The sequence below is a fragment of the Nyctibius grandis genome, chromosome Z (assembly GCF_013368605.1).
Source record: "Nyctibius grandis isolate bNycGra1 chromosome Z, bNycGra1.pri, whole genome shotgun sequence".
NCBI lineage: Eukaryota > Metazoa > Chordata > Aves > Nyctibiiformes > Nyctibiidae > Nyctibius > Nyctibius grandis.
This window is the reverse complement of record NC_090695.1, coordinates 39,185,547-39,208,316: the sequence shown is the minus strand read 5'-3', so window position 1 is coordinate 39,208,316 and position 22,770 is coordinate 39,185,547. Positions and strand designations below refer to the sequence as shown.

The window sequence follows — 22,770 nt, the reverse complement described above, 5'->3', positions numbered from 1 at the left end:
TGTCTATTTTATAAAGTTGTTTTGAGCATTCGTTCCCTCCCCCTCAGTAACACCGATATAAAATTGAAAGAGCTAGTAGGTAAGAAATATTTTTACCTCCCTAGATGATAATGCTGATGGACCAAAAAGCCACATTGCTCCCCTTCTGTGCTCCATCTGCTGATGACATTCTCTGATTTTATAACAGGACAGGATATGTCCTGACCACCACCGTAAGCACTAACAACACTGTAGTATGCTTTTAGACAACAGCCTTGGTTCTGCTAGTAGCAATGACAAAAATGTGTTTAACCCTTTCTAACAACGAACACATCTAGCATACTGAGTTAGAGGTTTCCATGGTCACTTTCCAGGCCATAATACACTGAAGGCCACTAAAGCCTGGTACGTGTACCGGGAGCTATTTAGCAGTGGAATAGGAGTGACATCTGGCAGCCAGTTAAGCTAAGCTGGAGTATGTTCTCCATACGAATGTTCTAGGGGGAGAGGTCTTCCCAGATTTTCCCATAAAACTGTTAGTCAGAAGTAGTGGGGATATCAGCTACCCTTCAGTTTTGGCACAACCTAAAATAAGATATTTGAGTAGGTGCTGAAAAGAAGGCATTTTCTTATTTCAGAATCTATTTTGAAACATGGTTAGTTGCCAGAGTTTCTTTTATTCAAGTGATGGTAATAGCTGTTGCCTCCAGCAACTCACTGTTTGTTATTGGTATAAGTGCACGATGTTTCTGTTGGCAGTTCACATCTCAGTGGCTAGCAGGCCACATAAACTCTTTGGAGATCTTGGCTTCTGCAGAAGAGGGTGTCTGTTTCTTCTTCCAGAAAGAAATGCTGTGTTTCAGTAAAGAGAAAGGATTTGTTTTTCCAGTGTTTGAAATTTCTGTTGCAGGTTGCATCTGTTGCCCTACCCATAACATCGGTTTGTTCACAATTCTTTCCAGCTGCTTTAAACAGGAGATTCCTTAGAGGTCCTCAGGAAATATAAGGTCAAATTCTCTCTTACCCTTGTACTTTCATAGTCCCCAGTGACTTTTATGGGCTTTCACAGATACGAAGTAAAGAATGTAGAGTAGAGCAGAGACATAAAAAGTGGCTAGGGATGCACAAGTAACCAAAACCATAAATGATATACATGATTGGCAGAATTTCAAAGTCTTAAAAAACACAGAGAAGATCAATGATAACCTTATAGAATAGAATCACAGGGCTGTAACATTATTTTATAACAGCTAAAGGTGCTTGCAACACTTTGAACTAATATTATCCTACCAAATTTAAATTTAGTTTTTAAACTACTTGTACTGTTGGAGATAATGATTCTTTTTTTTTTTTTTTTAAAAAAATACCATTTTTTTCTGTAGTAACAGAGTTTTACCCTTACTGTAGAGTGTTATGTGATGCCAAGTGAAATAATTCCTGTCTTATTTCTTATGGTCCTTATCTGTGCGTTCCTCTGTCTCTTTTTTGCTTTTGGGTGTTTTGGCCATACTGAACTGACTCTTCCAATCCATATGCCGTACACAAAAGAATAATGCTATCATGTCCTGCATGCATCTGACAACACCAGAATTAAAATTCAAGTAGGAAATAATCCTATACTTAAAAAGGTGAATATGGTAGTTACAGGATCAAGCTAAGGGAACCTTGTGCAAGTGGAACTGGAATCTTCATGAGCTGACCATAGTTGTTGTTAAGGCACAGACTTTTGGCAAAATCTGCATACTTGCTAGTTTATAGCCCAGCTGAAAGTCATGGTTTGGTACTTCCTGCTTTGCTTCCCAGAGCCCAGTAAAGAGATTGCATGGTTTTGGTCCGAAACATTGTTTTTATCCCTCCTTTCTCCTGCACTAGTGTCCAAAGCTATACTAATATGTAGCAACAGAGAAACAATGTCTTTTAAGCCTTTTTTACAGCATGACCTTGGCACATCTCTGCCCCTAAACTCCTGGCTTGTCCTTATTCTAGGTCTATCAGTTCATCAGTTGTCTGTCTCCATCTCCTAAATGCCTAAGTAGTGGTTATGTATTTAAGTACAAACTAGACTTTTAAGATATTTCAGTTACTGTACTTCAGAAAAAACAGAATTCAAAAGGTTTTCATCCTCTGTAGAGGCTGACATAAATATGATACGTTGAATATTTGAACTGATTGAAGGAAAATTATATTAATAAATACCACAGAGACATTTAGAGATGGCTAATAGAGAGGAATGTAATAGGAAAAAGGCAATTCATAGGGCTGAATGTGCTGAAATGGATATGTGTATATTAGTGCTACATGTATCAGAATACACATATGTGTATGTTTTTCAGAGGAACATAAATGAAAACAAATTTCAACTGGAAATGTATAGGGAGCAGAGGATGGTTCCAAAATACAGCTTATTTCAAGTATTATCACAAATTCAAAATACAAAACTGATCACAGAAACCTTTCATTTTCCAAATGAACAATCTCCTGCTTCCAGCAGACTGTTGTGATGCCTTAGTAGTTTTTTTAGAGTTGGTGAAGTGTATGGAGACATACAACTCACATGAAGATAAGCAAACTAAGTAGTGAACCTGATCTGACTGCTCAAGGCAATGGTTTTCCTTTAGTTTTCTTATACACAATGCTAAGGGTGTGGTCTAAAAACTGTACATAAATTCATGAAAAGCCCAACCAACTGGAGCGCTAAATTTCTTGCACTTCCAGGAACTATAAACTAACAAAGTGAATTAGTAATCACAGATTTTATGAACAGAAGAACACCAGTTAGGAAATCTAACAGTCAGTTCATATTATGAATTAGACTAATAATCTGTAATATACTACTAATTTTACAAATTAAAATTCTCCTTTCTAAGGCGCCAGTGAGAAACTGTAATTTTCTGGAACATTCTCATTAAATAAAGTAGGTTTAACTAAGCAGTGCTTACGCATGTACTTAACTTCAGGTAAAAAAGTAGTTTCCACAATTAATCGTGGTCAGTATGTTTTAAAATGTGAATATTTGCAGCTCCCTTGAATAAAAGAAAGAGAACAATTGTGAAGCTCCAGTTGCCAAAAAAGGCCCAATAATCTGAAAATCTTTATTTCAATCAAGGCACAATTATTCTGTATCATTAATATAAGGCTAAAAACATTAGAGATGCTCTCAAGAAAACCAGCTTAACCATGATATTTCTAATAAGGGAACTGATCTTGACACGCTTAACAAAAATCTTGCCTGTGAACTCTAAATTAAACTTTATCATGATATACTTTAATGAGTTTCAAGTTTTGTGAGGGCCCATATATTCAACTAGAATATAGTCTGGACATTTGTTATCAACTTCAAGTTGTTTAAAAGGAAAAGAAAAAAAAAAAGCTTCTAACATAACATGAGTGTGAACTTCTAAATAGTTTTATACATTTAATTTTAATTAGAAATGAATTTTCCTTTTTTCTCATGACAGAACAAAAAGTATAAACGTCATATCGTGCCCAAGCAGTTCAGGTGAAGAACTGAAGGATCAAGTGAGCAGGACCTTGTTCCTGGCTCTTTGCTGAACTCCAGAGGTGACTGAGACCAGAACTACTGAAACATGGGCTGGCCTGCGACTATGTGAATGTACCCTTTGAGTTGAAAGGAAGGACTCAAGTGCTGGACTGGATCATACTCTTCTCCCACTTGTGTCTCAACTTCACATTTGCAAAATCATAGTGTTCTTTTCTCTTGAACTTCATCCATGTTGTCTGCTTAAGTTGTGGTCCTACAGCAGGGATGATCCATCTCTGTCTACTGCCTAGCACACGGGACCCTCAGCTTGACATGATCTTCTAGGAATTAGTGTGTTATGAATAGCAACAGGGGCAACAATGCACTGTTGGCTCAGTTTTGAAATATCCCGCTCATTGCTACAAGAACTGTAGCCCACATAATAATTCTGCTAGCTAGGTAGACCAGAAAGTGGCACCAGCAAGTAAGCAACTACTCATGCAAGGAGAAGCTTCTAGAATTAGAGTTGTTGCCCTAGTGGAGCCATGAGCCTTTAGAACAAAGCACTCTCGCACCCCCATAGTCAGTCTGGAAAAAGTAAATGATATAGGTAGAACTTGAAAAATGTGTAGTCTTGAGCCAAAGCACTATGGAGCCAACAGCTTTGAATCAATCCCTAGATGCACAGTATATATGGTAAAAACCAAAGCATTCTAAGCTGCTAGGTGTTATAAGTAAAGAATATATTCTAGAGATATATGATTTCATCCTGACAGAATCCCTTCAAGCACTGCCAAGAAAATTGAACGCTGCACAGGAAAAGTAAACACCCTTCTACACAAAGACCTCCCAAACTAGTTCTAAAAAAATGAAATTATTGTCATTTTTATGTGGTTAAACCATATGAAAGTGATACAAAAGAACTCCTCTTATTTCTAAAATAAACATTCATCAATGTGGAGAGAAGTTTGCCTGGAAGCGTCTTACTTAACGTCTGACACCTGCCTGCATAGAGACATTCCTTAGTGCACAAGGACTGAGTGGCAGCTGTGTATATGCGCATGCAACAGACCAAATCACATACTATGTCAATACTGGCTTCCTCTTGTCCTCTGTCAACCTGTGTGTCCTCTATCAGACTTTGCAGGCTGAGAAGTCTACTCAGAGCCCATTCATCTTCTCTCTTCCTTTTCTGTGACTGATCTGGAGCTGTGTTTGTGGCAAATTTTCCTGTTTCATAGATGGGAAAGGCTTTCTTCAGGCTCCTTTAACAGATTTATATTGAGTTGAGTCAGTATCCTCAGTGTCAGGTCTTAGATACCATGTAGAATGTGATCTTAAACTTTGGACAGCAGAGAAAGTTATTGTCAATCCTGTTTGGGTAGCATATTTTCCTGCAGTGAAGCTACAGGATTGAGATGAGGATTATCAGGTCACTTCCTGACTTTACAATCAACCTAGTCTCAAAGAAAGGGGCATGAAAGGTAAGAATTTAACTACAACTAATTTTTAATTCAGCTGTTAAGTCACTCACAGTAAAATCAGACTGCTCCTTTGCAATGAAGTGTGAGAGCTAAGACCTCCACCTAGATGTTTAAACATGGATCTGAGTCTCTAGGAAGTGATCTCCCTGCTGCTCTGTTTCAGTTCATGTTAGAGGAAACATTACAAATATAAATACAGTATACACACACCTCAGAGGAAAAATGAGATTTAACTAAGCTTTGAAAAAGTTAATAATCAATTAAGAAATAAAAATGAAAAGGCAAAGTACTACTAAATTAGCAGCAGCAGCAACAGGAAAATAATTCGTGCTTAGCTGTTGTTCAATGCCAGCCTGACAAACTCTGTTATTCAGTGTCACGAATGTGACAAGGGAGCTGAACAGGCAGGGAAGGTTTCAGGGGATTGTTATGCACAAGGGAGAGTGAGGTTTCTTCAAAAAGCATCTTCCTTGCAAGTGAAGGGAATCCATTAAAGAGATGCCTATGCAGCCAACACATACAAGCAGATCAAAGGCTCAATGAGAGTGCTCTGGGAGCTGACAGAACTGGCCTGCATTCACACTGTAGACTTATCGGTATCAATGCATATTGCAGCTCATTATAGCTGAATGTGGCGGGGAGACAATATTTATATAACAGAGCCAAATAGAGGAAAATAGAGGAGGAACTCAAAAGTCAGTGAAGAACAGAGGGTAAACAGACTACGCAACAACTCTACAAATGGCAATTTTGGTTGCTGGAGTAACCTTCTGACATGCCTCAAGCAATATATATAAGGTTCCTTACAGTAAAAAAGTCTTGCTGCCCCTTGAGTTGAAGGCAGAGAACATCAACCATTAGATCAGGTTAGGCTTGACAGACAAATGAGTACCAGTTTTTGTCTCAAGTTTAGATTTGGGCTCATGCTTAAAGCAGCCACTTCTTATAAGGAGGTTGTTCAATATTTTATGTGAGATACAATGAAAACAGGTCCTTTGTAGCACCTTTCAAAAACGAAGATAGGAAACAGTGAGGGACAGAGTAAATTAGTGTAAAGGTGGAAAGCTGGTTAAGAAGTGATATAGGGAGGTTTGAGGAATAGGACAGAAATTGCATGAGTTGCCCTTGCAATGGCAGATGGCAGAAACTGAATGAGAAGTGCAGGGAGGACCACACAGTTTGGGAACTACAGTGGAGCAGGATAATACCCCTTGCCCTAAACCTACATGGAAGTAATGCAAAAACACAAGAAGCGCTAATTTATGAAGTAAATTACGCAGATTGGTTTATGAGGCAGTTTCACATGGTTCTTCTCCAGAGAAGCAGAGGGACAGTTTAACACCCTGCTGCCCAAGACAGAGCTGCTTTACATCAAAGACTCCCTGGCTTTTTTCACACTGGTGCTCTCCACACTGGACTGTCTCATAAACCAACACCTTTTCTTAGGCCTAACTTTATGCCATATGGAAAATGTTAAAAACCAGCTGTTGCTGAAGGAGAAATCAACAAGCTTACAGACACCAGAAAACAAAGAAAGAAAAAGATCAGCAGGTGAGAAAGATGTGCAATGAATTGATTATTAGTAATATGAAATACCATCTAAAATGAAGCATTTTAAAATGAGATAGTTGAAAATTACATGGAAAAAATATACAAGAAGCCTGACTTCACAACCTGTAAGATTAACGAACACAGAGTAACAAGACTCTTCTAAAATCTAAGGATGCCTTTGCTGGAATGATCAGTGCAGGAAAGAAGTAAAGGAGATGTGACTGGATTGAATGGACAAAGAAAGCAGACTCATGAATGAAACAGTGTTCAGATAACAGTGAGTGGGCTTAAGTAATTCTCTAGCAAGTCCAAGTTTTATGAGCAGTACTGCCACAAAAACAGCAGATAACATGAGCTTCTTGCTGACCTGGCTGGCAGCATTACAGGGATAATATTTTCATTAAGATGAACTGTTCTTGAACTATTTCACCAGTGCAGAAGGTACAAACAGGCTGTCTCTCAAAATTAGGCACACAAGGTTTTTCTCTAGTTTTTTAGTAGGGGGAGGGGAGAACAGTTGAACTTAGGTACATGTATCTATATGGTACTGTGACTGACCTTGGGAAACTCCCAATGCGTGCTTATGTTTGAGTGCCATTCAATGCCCTTCTTGCAACATGCAGTTAGTAAGGCAGTGCAAGAATTTTGTGCCAAGGACACATGCAGATCCAATATTTCCTTCTTACTTTCCCCTTTGAGATCCTGAAACTGTGATTGATAATGTGTTTCATAACTCATTCACTCTTCTACAATAAAAGCTCCTCACAACTTGTGTTACACCCATCAATAACCAAAACAACCGTGGTAAAGTATTCAGGTTCATGGAAGTACCAACCAAGATCTGACTCAAAAACTGCATGGAAGGAAAAGTTACTATATTCAAAGTGATGGTGTCAGAAAAGTTAATATGTATATAGCCAAACTTGTACTAAAACACTTCATATCTCCATCCATCTAGTTAAATCAATATAGGTTCGTGTGCAGAATCCACAGACTACAGAGTGGCAACTTAATACACTTCTCCCCTAACTTTCCCTGAATGGGAAACTGGCTTCTTAGATCTTGGAGAAAATAATGACTTTAGACAGTATAGTTTGCTTCCTCACAGGAAGGGGAATGAACTTGTCTGACCTATCTGAACACCTTTGTTCAGATCAGGAACATGACAGTGTAACTATTATAATTAAAAAAAGAAAAAAAACAAATCCCAAACCTCCATCCAATATGGTTATAACAATACAAATCTGTGGATCCATCAGGTGGTAATTAGATGCATTGCTGTTCACCTCTGTCTGACTGGTTCAAGTCTCTCCAAAGCTGTGAATGACTAAGATCTACTAAGAGCTGGTTACAGTGTAGAGTACATCAGTTTAGTAATATTTCTAATGGGTAACTGCATGCCACAAACTCTACTCCATCAGTGGAGGACAGCTGCCTGTTTAGACATCTTTGTACAGTCCCATCTTTAGCCAGGTAAACCTAGAAAAAAAATGGGATTATGATTCTCTCACTTAGACCATGACTTCTCTTAAAGCTCTTTCTCGACTTAAGGCTTCAAATAAGGATGAACCTACCCTTTCTGACAGCATATTCCTTCTAATGTCTAATTCTCCAACCTACTCCATCAATGGTTCAAGACGTGGCCTGTGATCCCAGGAGGCTCTGTGGATTACATCTTAAAAGGCTGTCAAAGACATTCTCAGTGTACTTCAGTTCAAAATAGACTTAAATACACCCCACTTAAAAAAAAAAATGTCAGGGGTTTGTGAGGGGTTGAAAATCTTTCTGTGGCACAAAGAGACAGTAACACCAGCATTGCCTCATTAATGCTAATTCTAACTTACACCTCTGAGAAAAGACCGCAACAAAACAACAACTGGTATCTCCCACCAGTAAGGCTATACTACAGTATCTGTAGACATAATGACTTGCAAACCTTTTAACCTTCTTCATGAACTAGACAGAGATGCTCTAATATTTCACCTGAGTGATGCAAAACACATATGCATTGACACCCTCCCACACACAGAGGTCACCTTTAATGGATTAGAGAAAGCTCTGGCCCTTCCACACATATTGAATTAATTTCAGATTGTCAATGGGAGCACATCTTAAACTAAGTCTGACCTACCAGCAACCTAATGCCTCACATCTCCAAATGAATCGAAAAACATGTTGATTTTTTTTTCCTTTATAGTTTGACTTCATCTGGGAAATGAATAGAGCAAAACAGATGGACAATACTGCATTCATCAAATAAACATTAAAATAATAATAGGTAATTTATTGCACAAACACAAAACAAGCAGATGCAGGGGAAAAAAAGAAGAAAAGGAAGAGAAAAAGAAGATACTGTGCAATGAGTGAGAGCCCAGCCTAACTCAGGCTATCTTGACCCTTCAGTCAGGTATCAGGGTCACTCAGATAGTTTCCTATCTCTTCTTGCTAACAACAGAGGCTTGAAGGAGTACAGGGAGAGCGTTAGGGTGAAATTGTGTGTTATTCCTAGAACTGTCTGCTTTTTCTTAATTTTTTTTTTTTGGTTTTGTAGCATTCAGCTGTTCTTTGTTGTACAGGAATAAAAGTTCAGTTTTGAAAATATGCAAGAACAAAGCTGTGGAGATTGCTTGGAATTTCCTCAATTTTCAGCCATCTGGCTTTCATTGCTTTCCTTCTCTCTCCACTCCTCCATACACGTTTACCAAATCTTTTCAACAAGCATTGACCAAGCTATTGAGCAGTTATAATTAATAACACAGTTACAACATTCTCTTTCACTCCTTTGGTAGAGTTTGTTGGCTCACCACGAGGTGCTCATGCTGTTGCTGTTATAAACAAGAGCAATTATATCTGATTAGATGATGACTGCCTCTATATTTTGGGTTGTGGAGGCTGAGGAATAGGCCCATTTTGGATGTGAGTCATTTTGTTGTTGAAAACAGTAAAGCCAACATTGAAACAGAATTTTTCTGATTGTTTTTGGAGTAATTTAGAGTACAAACATAGCAATTAGCAAAATTGAGTGATCTGCCCTTTCATTTTTTGAGCTTAGAGAAGAAACTTCTAGACATTGAACATCTATTCTGCACCTACTTCTGTGAAGACTGTGCTCTGCTCAAGTACTGGTATGTAATTCTGGAAGTGATGTAGCTTGATTGACACAAATTAAGTAACTGAATGACTGAATTAAAATCGTCATGTTCTTCATTCCTCTCTTTCCTGGAGAAAGAATGCTGAGTCTCCCAGTACATCAAAACTGGCTATATCCTTTCTATAGAAATATCAAACAAGGGTATTCCCAGTTAATGATATCATATTTTGCTCTGTACCTACTGTGCTGAAAATCAGTTATGGGCTCCCAACTTAGCAATCTGCTCCACAGTGTTTCACTATTTCTTAGTTCAGTGCAAAATGGGAAATTTTGTTATATTGTTTTCCAGGAGAAAAGGGACTGGGCTCTTTTTCTGCTGTTGTTCTTGAAGCAATAAGCAAAAAATTCTCAACAAAGTCTGAAACCACAGGGAACTCAGCTGCTTTGGGATTTGAATATGGATGAAATCTTCCAGTTTTTGTGTACAACTCTTCCTGGTTCTTCTTCTTTCTTCTGTAAGAATTTTAAGCATGAGAATTTGCTGACTCCATACAGCTGTGAATATTTGAAGACAGATTTCTGTAGTTCAGTTTTTCTATCTGTTTTCAATGCACTAAGAATAGTAACATGCTAAAATATTAAGCCAAAATTTCAATGGAAATTATAAAGCTCTCTCAGCTGCTATACAATCACCATCACCTTTCAGTGTTTTCATAAATCTGAGGTATTGCCAGTATATTCAAGCTTTTACCATATTTTGTTCCAGGAGAGACCAAAGCAACTGAAGAGTGTGATGGTACCACAGACTAATTTCAAAGTGAAGCATTCAGTGACTAATGAAGTCTCCTAGTCTATCCACATTTATTCTCACTATGGAGCAAAAAGAAAAGGAACAGTGAAGATCCCTTTAGCATTGTTCTTCTTAAGCATCCAAAAAGAATGATGAAACAAAACCAGAATGAAATTACTCTTCACTGACTACTCCTACAGTATCTGTCTTGAGGTGTATGTCTTCTGACCCTCCAGAAAGGCTGACTAGATTCTGTGGTTCAATGCTTTTGCTTACGTGTATGAAACCAGCTAAACCAATTGGTCAGGGACCAATTAAGCAACCTGGATGTCCATAAATCCATGGGCCCTGATGGGATGCACCCGCGGGTGCTGAGGGAGCTGGCGGAAGTCATTGCTACGCCACTCTCCATCATCTTTGCTAAGTCGTGGGCAACAGGAGAGGTGCCTGAAGACTGGAGGAAAGCAAATGTCACTCCAGTCTTCAAAAAGGGCAAGAAGGAGGACCCAGGAAACTATAGACCAGTCAGCCTCACCTCCATCTCTGGAAAGGTAATGGAACACCTTGTCCTTGGTGCTGTCTCTAGGCACATCAAGGATAAGAGGATCATTAGGGGCAGTCACCATGGCTTCACCAAGGGGAAGTCATGCTTAGCCAACTTGATAGCCTTTTATGAGGACATAACCCGGTGGATAGATGATGGTAAAGCTGTGGATGTGGTCTGTCTTGATTTCAGTAAAGCGTTTGACACGGTCTCCCACACATCCTCTCAGCTAAACTGAGGAAGCGTGGTCTGGATGATCGGGTAGTGAGCCAGTTGGCTGAAGGAAAGAAGCCAGAGAGTGGTGGTCAATGGGACAGAGTCTAGTTGGAGGCCTGTATCTAGTGGAGTCTCTCAAGGGTCGGTACTAGGACCAGTACTATTCAATATATTCATTAATGACTTGGATGAGGGAATAGAGTGCACTGTCAGCAAGCTCACTGATGACACAAAACTGGGAGGACTGGCTGACACACCAGAAGGCTGTGCTGCCATTCAGAGGGACCTAGACAGGCTGGAGAGTTGGGCGGGGAGAAATTTAATGAAATATAACAAGGGCAAGTGTAGAGTCCTGCATCTGGGCAAGAACAACCCCATGTACCAGTACTAGTTGGGGACAGAGCTGTTGGAGAGCAGTGTAGGGGAAAGGGACCTGGGGGTCCTAGTGGACAACAGGATGACCATGAGACAGCAGTGTGCCCTTGTGGCCAAGAAGGCCAATGGCATCCTGGGGTGTATTAGAAGGGCTGTAGTTAGTAGGTCAAGAGAGGTTCTCCTCCCCCTCTACTCTGCCCTGGTGAGGCCGCATCTGGAATATTGTGTCCAGTTCTGGGTCCCTCAGTTCAAGAAGGACAGGCAACTGCTAGAGAGAGCCCAGCGCAGAGCCACGAAGATGATTAAGGGAGTGGAACATCTCCCTTATGAGGAGAGGCTGAGGGAGCTGGGTCTCTTTAGCCTGGAGAAGAGGAGACTGAGGGGTGACCTCATTAATGTTTATAAATATGTAAAGGGCAAGTGTCATGAGGATGGAGCCAGGCTCTTCTCAGTGACATCCACTGACAGGACAAGGGGCAATGGGTGCAAGCTGGAACACAGGAGGTTCCACATAAATATAAGGACAAACTTCTTTACAGTGAGGGTGACCGAACACTGGAACAGGCTGCCCAGAGAGGTTGTGGAGTCTCCTTCTCTGGAGACATTCAAAACCCGTCTGGACGCATTCCTGTGTGACATGATCTAGATAATCCTGCTTCGGCAGGGGGATTAGACTAGATGATCTTTCGAGGTCCCTTCCAATCCCTAACATTCTGTGATTCTGTGATTCTCTGATTGTTGACAAGGAGAGGCTTACACGACTAACCCTTTGAGAGGCTATGGAGAATGTCACATATAACCAAAAGTGCCTGCAGCAGAAGCAACATTAAGCTTGGAAGTTCTAATTTTTAAATGTTCTCCTTGTTAAGCTAAAAAAGATCTTGAACTTTATTAAATTCTAAACATATGCATTAAATTCTAAGCACGCTGGGCTGTTTCGGTTCAAGAAACATCACTGGAATAATTTCTCTAAATGTATTAGGATGGAATTTTCATTCTCTTGGGCAAGACTTCTGAGCTTTTTCTTCAAGCTGTGGACAACATTCCCTTGTCTACTCGTCACTGTCTCAGTTGCCATTTCAGCAGGCTACCTCCTCTACCCACCACAACTGCGTGTTCCAACAGTCACACATCAAGGACATTTTAGGAAAGTGTTTTTTATATTTTTAGCTTCTGTTAATGCATTTTAGCAGCTTGAAAACAGAAAGAAAAGCCAACACTATGAGACCAGCCAGCTGTCTCTAAAAACCGTCAGCAGAAGCTCTGGGAAGTATCAGTGGTTCACAGATAGATTGCATTTTGGGAACTTCTGTAACAGGGATCTAAGTTCACAGCCACAGTGTATTACAAGTTTTGGACTTGTCAGTCAACAGCAATGCCTTCATCAATATTCATAAGGATAGGATTTTAGCCTAAATTTCCATCAGATTCCTGGATCAAGATTTCATGAATTAGAATCCTGAAGCATCTTACGATTAAAACAAAGAGGAAACCCTAAAGCCTTTATTATTTTTTCTTTTTTTTTTCATGCGTTCTCTTTGAAAGTCTTAAGACTGTTGTAAGTAATAATTATAAAACAATAATCTTTATACACTAAATACTATCAGTTCAATTAATATACCATTGTATTTAATACAGTGGCATTAGTAGACATAGTACTTCAAAAACTTGCAGGAAATAACAAAGTTATTGTGTCACAGCCTGCCTGGGAGACACATCAGCTTTCCTTCTTGCCTCTCTTTCCATTAGCCATGCTGCCTACTGTCTGCAGCCTTGAGTTTTAGGCCTCCTTGCCCTTACTGGAGGAGTCATTTTGCAGAACATGTGCTGATCTTCATCCCGTGCCACTTAAATCTCTGCAGATAGGCAATTTCCTCCAGACTGAGCGGGCTGGAGGGAGAGGAGATGTATGTACAGGGAAGGGAGTAATTTCCCCTTTTCTCAATTGCAGCCCTAGACTAATTCAAAAAGTATTCACCCAAACTCTCAGACTACTTTTGGAACAGAACCCACATAAATACTGGCCTACATGAGTGTACCTTATTTTTTCTTGGCCAGTGAATATTTATTTTCTATGTCAGAATCTCCTACCATGCACTCTCAGCGGCAGCTCAGTGATGCTGCTATCCATCAATTACAGCGAGATTTCCACCTACAAAATTCTTTTCAAGCATTAATATAATATTTGTGTGTTATTGCCAGCAATACAGACAATTTAACAAAGTCAATATCCTCCTAAGCAATTCTTGTAATGCTTTGGTGAAACATGTCAGACTATTTCACTCTGCTTGTCATAGGCTCAAAATCCTGATCATCCAATCAAACCGTTATTTCTGTCCTTATGATTCTGGGATGCTGGCCATATTTGATGATGTAATTAATTTTTAATGTGAACCTTCTCTGTGTACCCAAAATCTACTAATATTCGTAATGATATACTCTGTATAGCCTGCTGTCATATGAAGCATACATAGACCTACCAATATACACTCTAAGGAATATGTACCACCTGGACAGCACTGAGTGTTTTAAATAGTTCAAAGTTATAAACCAATGTATTTTAAATCTGCCACACAACCAGAAGAGAGTAAATGCACCTGTGTACAGCTGGGAATACAGACAATATGTATACAGTAGATCCTGAAGACTTGACAGGCCCAGGTCTATTCAAATAAACCATGGTAACCTCATGACAGCTTTTTTCTGTCATAGAGGGTACAGATGTGAATCTCTGCAGACAAAGATCTGCTATTTTTAGGGTCAGGATTGTGGAAACTGCCTGAGGCCAAGGAGGAACAGGTTCTGCAAAACATTTTGTGAGATGAGAGGTTGGAGAAGTCTCCTTAAACTTGACACAACTCTGGGCAAAGTTAAGACAATCCATAAATCGTCTGCCTGCAGGACCTGAATAGGCAAGCGGTCTGAAGTTTGCCCTTTGGTTTTACCACCACTTTGCACTTCCTGGTCAATATGACTGTGGTGTGAAGAGGCTGTAAGCTCCTGAAGTCTGAGAAAGGCATGTGTCAGGCAGTGCGTGCCTCCAGACCAAAAGCCCATTGAGTCTGGGGTCACAAGTTATTTAAAATTATTTTTTTCATACTACTGGTGTTATTTAAATGACTCTGGGCAACATACTGGACTACAATCACACACACTTGTGTATTTCTTTTGCTTTTGTCATGGATTCCCCAAAATCCATTAAACGATGTCTCGACAAGACCGAAGAGCCCTGGCCTGGGTGTCCTCACCTGTGATAACAACACTGACCCGGCTGTGCCGATCTGCTGCCTTACACAACAGCAGAGTTGTACTCACTCACATCACTTCTGCTCACTTCACGTCAATTAAAAGGAGTCCCAAGGGGAGTGACACAGATCTGCTGAGTCCAGACAGCTGAGTCTGTGGTGCTGCAACCTGGAGAGCCATCTCAGGCTCTCGTCTGTGTGTTCTACTCTCGTACTTCAGGAGTCATTTCAGTAATGCCCAGATCCCAGCATCCCTGGCCCCGAACGTCTCAGATTCATGGGGAGCTTAAAGATTAGTTTCTCAACTTCATCAGTGATCATATCTCTCTTAAATCTGGAAAAAAAAGTATGTCTGGTGATAAGACAGAAGAAGACATAAGAAGCCTACCTGGCGGGGCAGGGGTCCAGGCTACAGGCTTTCAGCAGCTGTGGAGGGCGGCGGCTGGTTACACACAGTGTCTCATCCGCAGTCTCCCTGGTTTGTTTGTTCAGGCAGGTCACCACAGCCTCCTGGACGCCTGCACACAACAACGCGTGGTCATAGCCAGCTACCCATACTCGGAGGTGTAGTCGAGGGCAGAGATGGGCCCAGCAGGGCCAGTGGGGCTGCAGCACAGCCTCACAGCCAGGGATGCCAGCTCAGGGGCTGCAGCGAGTGAGGAGGCTACTTCCCGCACAGTGGTGAGGTGTTTCCTGTCCACATCCAAGCTCTCTGCCTGACAGTCTTTGAGGAGTACGATAGGAATGTCTACCAAAGGGGGATGTTTCTTGGCACAGCGTACATGACTGAGTAGGGAAAACTGCAGTTCCTTTTCTTCCTTCTATTGGGAAAAGCCTTCACCTGTAACTCTTGCAATTTTCCAGACACAGTCATACATTGCTTACTGCACCTTTTGTATCCTGTGCCCCAGCCAGCTGGGAGATGACCTGATCAAAACACCACGTGGGATGCTGGGCTTTTACTTGCCCTTGCTTTCAGTCTCTCACTAGGTGTCTCAACTGCAATGAAAAGTTCCTAGTTTCATTCACCACTTACGTTCCCCGGACAGAAAATTGTCCAGTGCTGTCTAGTGACTCATCCTTTCACTATGAGTGCAACGAGATTGTTTATTTGTCAGTCAAGCAGGCTAAGATGTGAAGATGGCCTTGGCTTCGGCATGCTATATTTTAAGCAGCAGTATAGAATCATAGAATCATGGAATTGTTTTGATTGGAAAGGACCTTTAAGACCGTTGAATCCAACTGTTAACCCAGCACTGCCAAGTCAACCACTAAACTGTGTCCCTAAGCACCACATCTACACATCTTTTACATACCTCCAGGGATGGTCACTCCACCGCTTCCCTGGGCAGCCTGTTCCAATACTTGATAACCCTTCCAGTGAAGAAATTTTTCCTGATATCCAGTCTAAACCTCCCCTGGCACAACTTGAGGGTGTTTTCTCTCATCCTATCACTTGCTACCTGGGAGAAGAGACTAACACCCACCTCGTGACAATCTCCTTTCAGGTAGTTGTAGAGATTGCTGTATGTATGATTGCTACATATGACTGCTATATGTGCAAAAGTAAAGTAAAACAAGGTCAGACAATTCAGCTGCTCTCAGTTACTCTTCTGCATCCACAGACTTGCACCTAAACTAAAGATGCAAACCTGCAGGGTGTATCTGAAAGCTAGGACAGAATAAGGGTAGCTGTTGGGACTAAGAGAGAAGCTGGAGATTTGGTGATTACGTTTTAATTTAGGAAATCCTTGGTGATACCAAATTCCTTGTGTACTCTCCAGCATACCAGTTACTCTTTCTCACATTTCCTATGAGTAAGATAGGAATGTTACAGGCTTTTTTAGACTACAAGGTTAGAAAGCTAGAAAATCAGAGATTGCGACACCACATGCCATAGGAAAGAGTACTTAGTGATAGAGGATCTACTTGTCACCAGGGGGTCTGAGGATAATAATTGGCCTGAACTTCCTGAAAATCTAATCCACAGTGGTTCAAGCAAACTGGCAGTATGCTTTTTACATTCATCCTTACTTCCTGAGTTAGGAAAAGAACTAATAACAATTGCATCATCTTCTCGAAACCAACAATTAGTTTTCCAAAATATCTCACAATCTTTTGAAGACACCAATGTTTCAAAAAAAAATAATGTTGGAAGAGCTTGAACAGCTCCAAGAGCAGTGTAACAGAACTGACAATACCTTTTGCTATTTCTATTGCCAGATCACATGTCCTTAGGCAAACAATGGTATCATATCATTCAACAGGAGCAAAGTGCTGCAACTCATTGTAGTTCTTGTGCTCCTGAAATTATTCATGGATTCATTCCCCTTATTCTCAGTACAGGCTGAGGAGAGGCTCATAGCAAAGTGGCATGTTGAGCAATTTATTTGGCTCCTATGTGTAAAAGCCTATTCAGGGCATGCCTATGATTCAAGGATAGGCAGTATCTCCACTGCACTCAAGGGGCTGAAGAGAAGAAAGAAATTTGACATTTTTGGACATGGACATCAACATTAAAATTACCAAAGTCCCTGAAGTCAGCCAACATTGTTGTGGGTTTCCTTCTGTACAAGGTGGCCCCATATTTTCAAGTCATTTTGCTATTCAAGTAAAAAGACTTAAAAAAATTGTAAAAAGGATAGCCCATTAAAAGAATAAAACAAATAGTAGTGATTTATTTCTAGGAAAGGAAACAAATTAAATTTCTATACATAAACAATATGCTCTCTACCCTGTCACGTTCAGTCTTTCCAGCTCAACCATTTTTCTGTTGAGCATGTTATCATATTTTGTACAGCCAACATAGGCATATGGATTCCCCAGGACAGACTGCTCCTGGCTGCAGAACAGAGGAGGTTCTCTACCTGATGGGAAATGGCACCATGTTGAAGCTACTGGTCTCTACTTTGAATTGATCACTTGTGCAGGCCTGACAGCAAGACCAATCTGATGAAGCCAGGAGAGAAGGGCTGCTAATCCAGAAGCATGGAAACAGGAAAGTACTCTTCTTAACTCTTTGGAAAGAAACCACCGAGTCTTGCCACATGCTGATGACATCATTCTGTATGCCAGAGATACAGATCACTCACCATCTGTATGTGCTGGACGTTCTTTTCAGATCGATATTTTGCGAACTGAGCGTACTTCCACACTTTCAATTTCTTCTCTCTGAAGTGTGTCACTAATGAGCCCTTGACCAATGATTTATCAATTACCTTAACACTTTTGCATGTCTGTTTCAGTGCTGACTATCCAAAAGTGATTGACTGTGAGGTCTTGAATTCAGCCTTTTCTCTGTTTCTGACTGAGGGTTTTGTTTTGTCAAATTTGTATAGCCAAGCTCTGATAATACTGTACTTCACTTTTTAGTATTCAACCTGTCCCAGACCTGCCACTGAGTTCATTCTCCATGCTTATTCCTGTCACCTAAGTCATCTCCAATTGTATTCACAATAATTTTAGTCTATCCTACCAGCATTCTACTCTGCTCATTATAATTTCCTTTCAGACATTTTTTATAACTTTTTAACTTTTAAAGGTACTGGTAGGACCAGTAATCTTGCCTGACAGCATGGGTATTGAAGAAAAAGGCTCCTGTCTGAATCTAACCAGTCTGTGGTTGCTACACTATGTATTGACAGAAGTTTCTGGCTCAAATAGCTTCTGCCAGCAACTAAAAAAAAAAAAAAAAATCTGTCTTTCTACAGCAGCAAACAAATGTGCTCAGAACAACTTTCTTCAGCTTCTCCTTGAATCTCGCACCGAGTGTGTCTCAGCATACTGATAACATCTGTCCCTCTGTTTTTAATAGGTCAATGTGGCAAATAGTTATAAGCTTTAAATCAAGGATGGATCATTGAACGTTTAGAGAATATAAAGACCTTTGATTATCCATCAGAAGTTCCATGGTACAGAGATAATTTTAAAAAGTATATGAACTTCAGGAAGTTTATTTTCCAAGTAACTGAATTCTATACATAATTTACTGCACAATGTTACCAGAACAAAAAGCTGTCTGCTTTAAAATTGCTTTCCCTGAAAAACAGAAATCAGTTCTCAATAGAAAATCATGATACAAAAGGGTGTAAGGGTGGGACATGAATCTAGGCAGTTTAAGTTCACTTTCAAAATACCATCAAATGAGATCTTCTGTGTTTATATCTACCAGAATAGAATAATTGTTACATGATATTTGATGACAGCTCTGGGAAATGCAGCCACTAACAGCAGACTAAATGACTAACTAATTCCTTCTGGTTGCTACTTCTGGGAGGTGAAAGGTTACTTCTGCATCTATCCAATTTCTTCTCTTGAGACTCCAAACCCAATAAAATTAGTTTGATCAGTCTTGCATCTGTGGCTACAAAAATATCTGACTCAGCATCTGCTAATCTGAAAAATTTGGAGTTGACGTCAGGGAAAAAGAAATCTGGGCTAACAATTTTTGCTGACAATTGAAAGAGATTAAATTTATAAAGCAAAATGTCTCTGTCATATCAGCCTCTGTGAGTTACAGTTGAAAAATACACACATAGTCACTATGTTCAAAGAAATTACTTCATTTCAAGAGGATATTTCTAGAAGTTACTCAGGTTTCAATATTCACAGTGTGAGTCTGACAAATTGTTACTGCTCGCGACTAGCCTCAATGTATGACAGATATTCCTGTAAAGTCAGTGTTTGTCACCACTTAGTATACATTAGTGTCATATCTTTTATGCAGGAAACAAAGCAACAGTGGCAATGGTCTGATAACTCTCTGTGAACTGCTCTAAACACTGACTACTGTCAGCAAGCTAAAAGTAAGCATAGAAAACATTTGCAGTATTTTCTACTAACTGTTTTTTTTTTAAGTTTGTAGCTGATTACTGGTGAATTTGTCCAGATCATGCTATTAACCATTCATAAAGCGCTGAGTGGTTTCCAGTACTACACCATCTATTCTGTATTTATCTATAGTAAACCCTTTTTAAATAACCTGAAACTTGTAATGTAAAAAGACAGCAGCTGGGTAAGTCTAGGTTTGATTAAAAAAATACTGTAGTGGACATATTTCTCAGAACTAGCTAGACAAAATGAGGGAAAAAAAGCATAGCAGAGAACTCTGCATTAACAGTCTATAACACGTGGAACCTGAGACCTTGATTAACTTTGAGACACTCCAAGTGCCAAGCCTGCTAGCATCAGACAATCACAGCATTAGTGCTTTTTTACAGAATCACAGAATCACAGAATGTTAGGGATTGGAAGGGACCTCGAAAGATCATCTAGTCCAATCCCCCTGCCAGGGCAGGATTGCCTAGACCATATCACACAGGAACGCGTCCAGGCGGGTTTTGAATGTCTCCAGAGAAGGAGACTCCACAACCTCTCTGGGCAGCCTGTTCCAGTGTTCAGTCACCCTTACAGTAAAGAAGTTTTTCCTCAAATTTAAGTGGAACCTCCTGTGCTCCAGCTTGCACCCATTGCCCCTTGTCCTGTCAAGGGATGTCACTGAGAAGAGCCTGGCTCCATCCTCTTGACACTTGCCCTTTACATATTTATAAACATTAATGAGGTCACCCCTCAGTCTCCTCTTCTCTAAGCTAAAGAGACCCAGCTCCCTCAGCCTCTCCTCATAAGGGAGATGTTCCACTCCCTTAATCATCTTCGTGGCTCTGCGCTGGACTCTCTCTAGCAGTTCCCTGTCCTTCTTGAACTGAGGGGCCCAGAACTGGACACAATACTCCAGATGCGGCCTCACCAGGGCAGAGTAGAGGGGGAGGAGAACCTCTCTCGACCTGCTGACCACACCCCTTCTAATACACCCCAGGATGCCATTGGCCTTCTTGGCCACAAGGGCACACTGCTGGCTCATGGTCATCCTGTTGTCCACTAGGACCCCCAGCTCCCTTTCCCCTACGCTGGTCTCCAACAGCTCTGTCCCCAACTTGTACTGGTACATGGGGTTGTTCTTGCCCAGATGCAGGACTCTACACTTGCCCTTGTTATATTTCATTAAATTTCTCCCCGCCCAACTCTCCAGCCTGTCCAGGTCTCTCTGAATGGCTGCGCAGCCTTCCGGCATCTCAGCCACTCCTCCCAGTTTTGTGTCATCAGCGAACTTGCTGACAGCGCACTCTAATCCCTCATCCAAGTCATTAATGAATATATCGAATAGAACTGGTCCCAGAACCGACCCTTGCGGAACTCCGCTAGACACAGACCTCCAACTGGACTCTGTCCCGCTGACCACTACTCTCTGGCTTCTTTCCTTCAGCCAGTTTACAATCCACCTCACTACCCGATCATCCAGACCACACTTCCCCAGTTTAGCTGCGAGGATGCTGTGGGAGACCGTGTCAAACGCCTTACTGAAATCGAGATAGACCACATCCACAGCTTTACCATCATCTGTCCACTGGGTAACATCCTCATAAAAGGCTATCAAGTTGGTTGAGCAAGACTTCCCCTTGGTGAAGCCATGCTGAGTGCCCCTAATGATCCCCCTATCCTTGATGTGCCTAGAGACAGCACCAAGAACAAGTTGCTCCATCACCTTTCCAGGGATGGAGGTGAGGCTGACTGGTCTATAGTTACCCGGGTCCTCCTTCCTGCCCTTTTTGAAGACTGGAGTGACATTCGCTTTCCTCCAGTCCTCAGGCACCTCTCCTGTTGCCCATGACTTAGCAAAGATGATGGAGAGTGGCCTAGCAATGACTTCCGCCAGCTCCCTCAGCACCCGCGGGTGCATCCCATCAGGGCCCATGGATTTATGGACATCCAGGTTGCTTAATTGGTCCCTGACCCAGCCCTCATCAACCAAGACAGATTCCTCCTCTATCCTGACTTCTTCTGAGGCCGCAGGGGTCCAGGGCTCCTCAGGACAGCCTCCAACAGTATAGACAGAGGCAAAGAAGGCATTCAGTAACTCCGCCTTCTTTTTATCCTCTGTCTCCAGGACCCCCACCTCATTCATCAGTGGGCCTACATTGCCTCTAGTGTTGGCTTTACCTGCAATGTATTTGAAGAAGCCCTTTCTGTTGTCCTTGACCTCTCTTGCAAGGTTTAATTCCAAGGAGGCCTTAGCTTTCCTAGTTGCCTCCCTACATCCTCTGACAACAGACTTATATTCCTCCCAAGTGGCCAGCCCCTCCTTCCACGATCTGGACACCTTCTTCTTCCACTTGAGTTTGCCCAGCAGTTCCCTGTTCAACCATGCAGGTCTCCTGGTACCCTTCCTTGACTTCCTACCTGCTGAGATGCTCTGATCTTGAGCTCGGAAGAAGCAGTCCTTGAACGCTAACCAACTATCTTGGGCCCCCTTACCTTCTAGTACCCTGTCCCATGGGATTTCCCCTAGCAATTGCTTGAAAAGGCCAAAGTTGGCCCTACTGAAGTTCAGGGTTGTGATTCTGCTAGCTATTCTGTTCCTGCCACATGAGATCCTGAACTCTACCATCTCATGGTCACTACAACCAAGGCTGCCCTCAACCTTCACCTCTTCAACCAGACCCTCCTTGTTAGTGAGGATCAGATCCAGCAGCGCTCCTCTCCTAGTTGGCTCCTCCACCATTTGCATCAGAAAGTTATCATCAATGCACTGGAGGAACCTCCTGGACTGGGGATGGCTGGCTGAGTAGGCCTCCCAGCAAATATCAGGGTAGTTGAAATCCCCCATGACAACCAGGCCCTGTAATTGAGAGACTGCTCTCACCTGCCTGTAGAAGGCCTCATCACCCTCCTCATCCTGATCCGGTGGCCCGTAATAGACACCCACAACAGTATCACCCCTGCCAGCCTGCCCCTTAATTCGCACCCACAAACTCTCAACTCGCTCCTGATCTGCCTCTGGACAGAACTCAATACATTCTAGCTGCTCACTCCCATAAAGAGCAACTCCACCACCTCTCCTTAGTGGCCTGTCTTTCCTGAACAAGACATAGCCATCCATGACCACATTCCAGTCATGCGAGGCATCCCACCAAGTCTCTGTAATTGCCACTAGATCATAGCCCCCCGACCGAACACG

The 22,770-nt window shown here is 41.5% G+C and overlaps 1 protein-coding gene across 1 annotated transcript in view; it reads right to left on the bottom strand.

Annotated features, from left to right (window-relative positions):
• The window catches only part of ADAMTSL1 (ADAMTS like 1), a 518,348-nt gene that overhangs the window by 61,136 nt on the left and 434,442 nt on the right, over positions 1-22,770 (bottom strand). Inside the window, 1 exon segment of the mRNA XM_068422922.1 lies at positions 15,145-15,274. Within this exon segment, the coding sequence (XP_068279023.1) occupies positions 15,145-15,274 (130 nt within the window).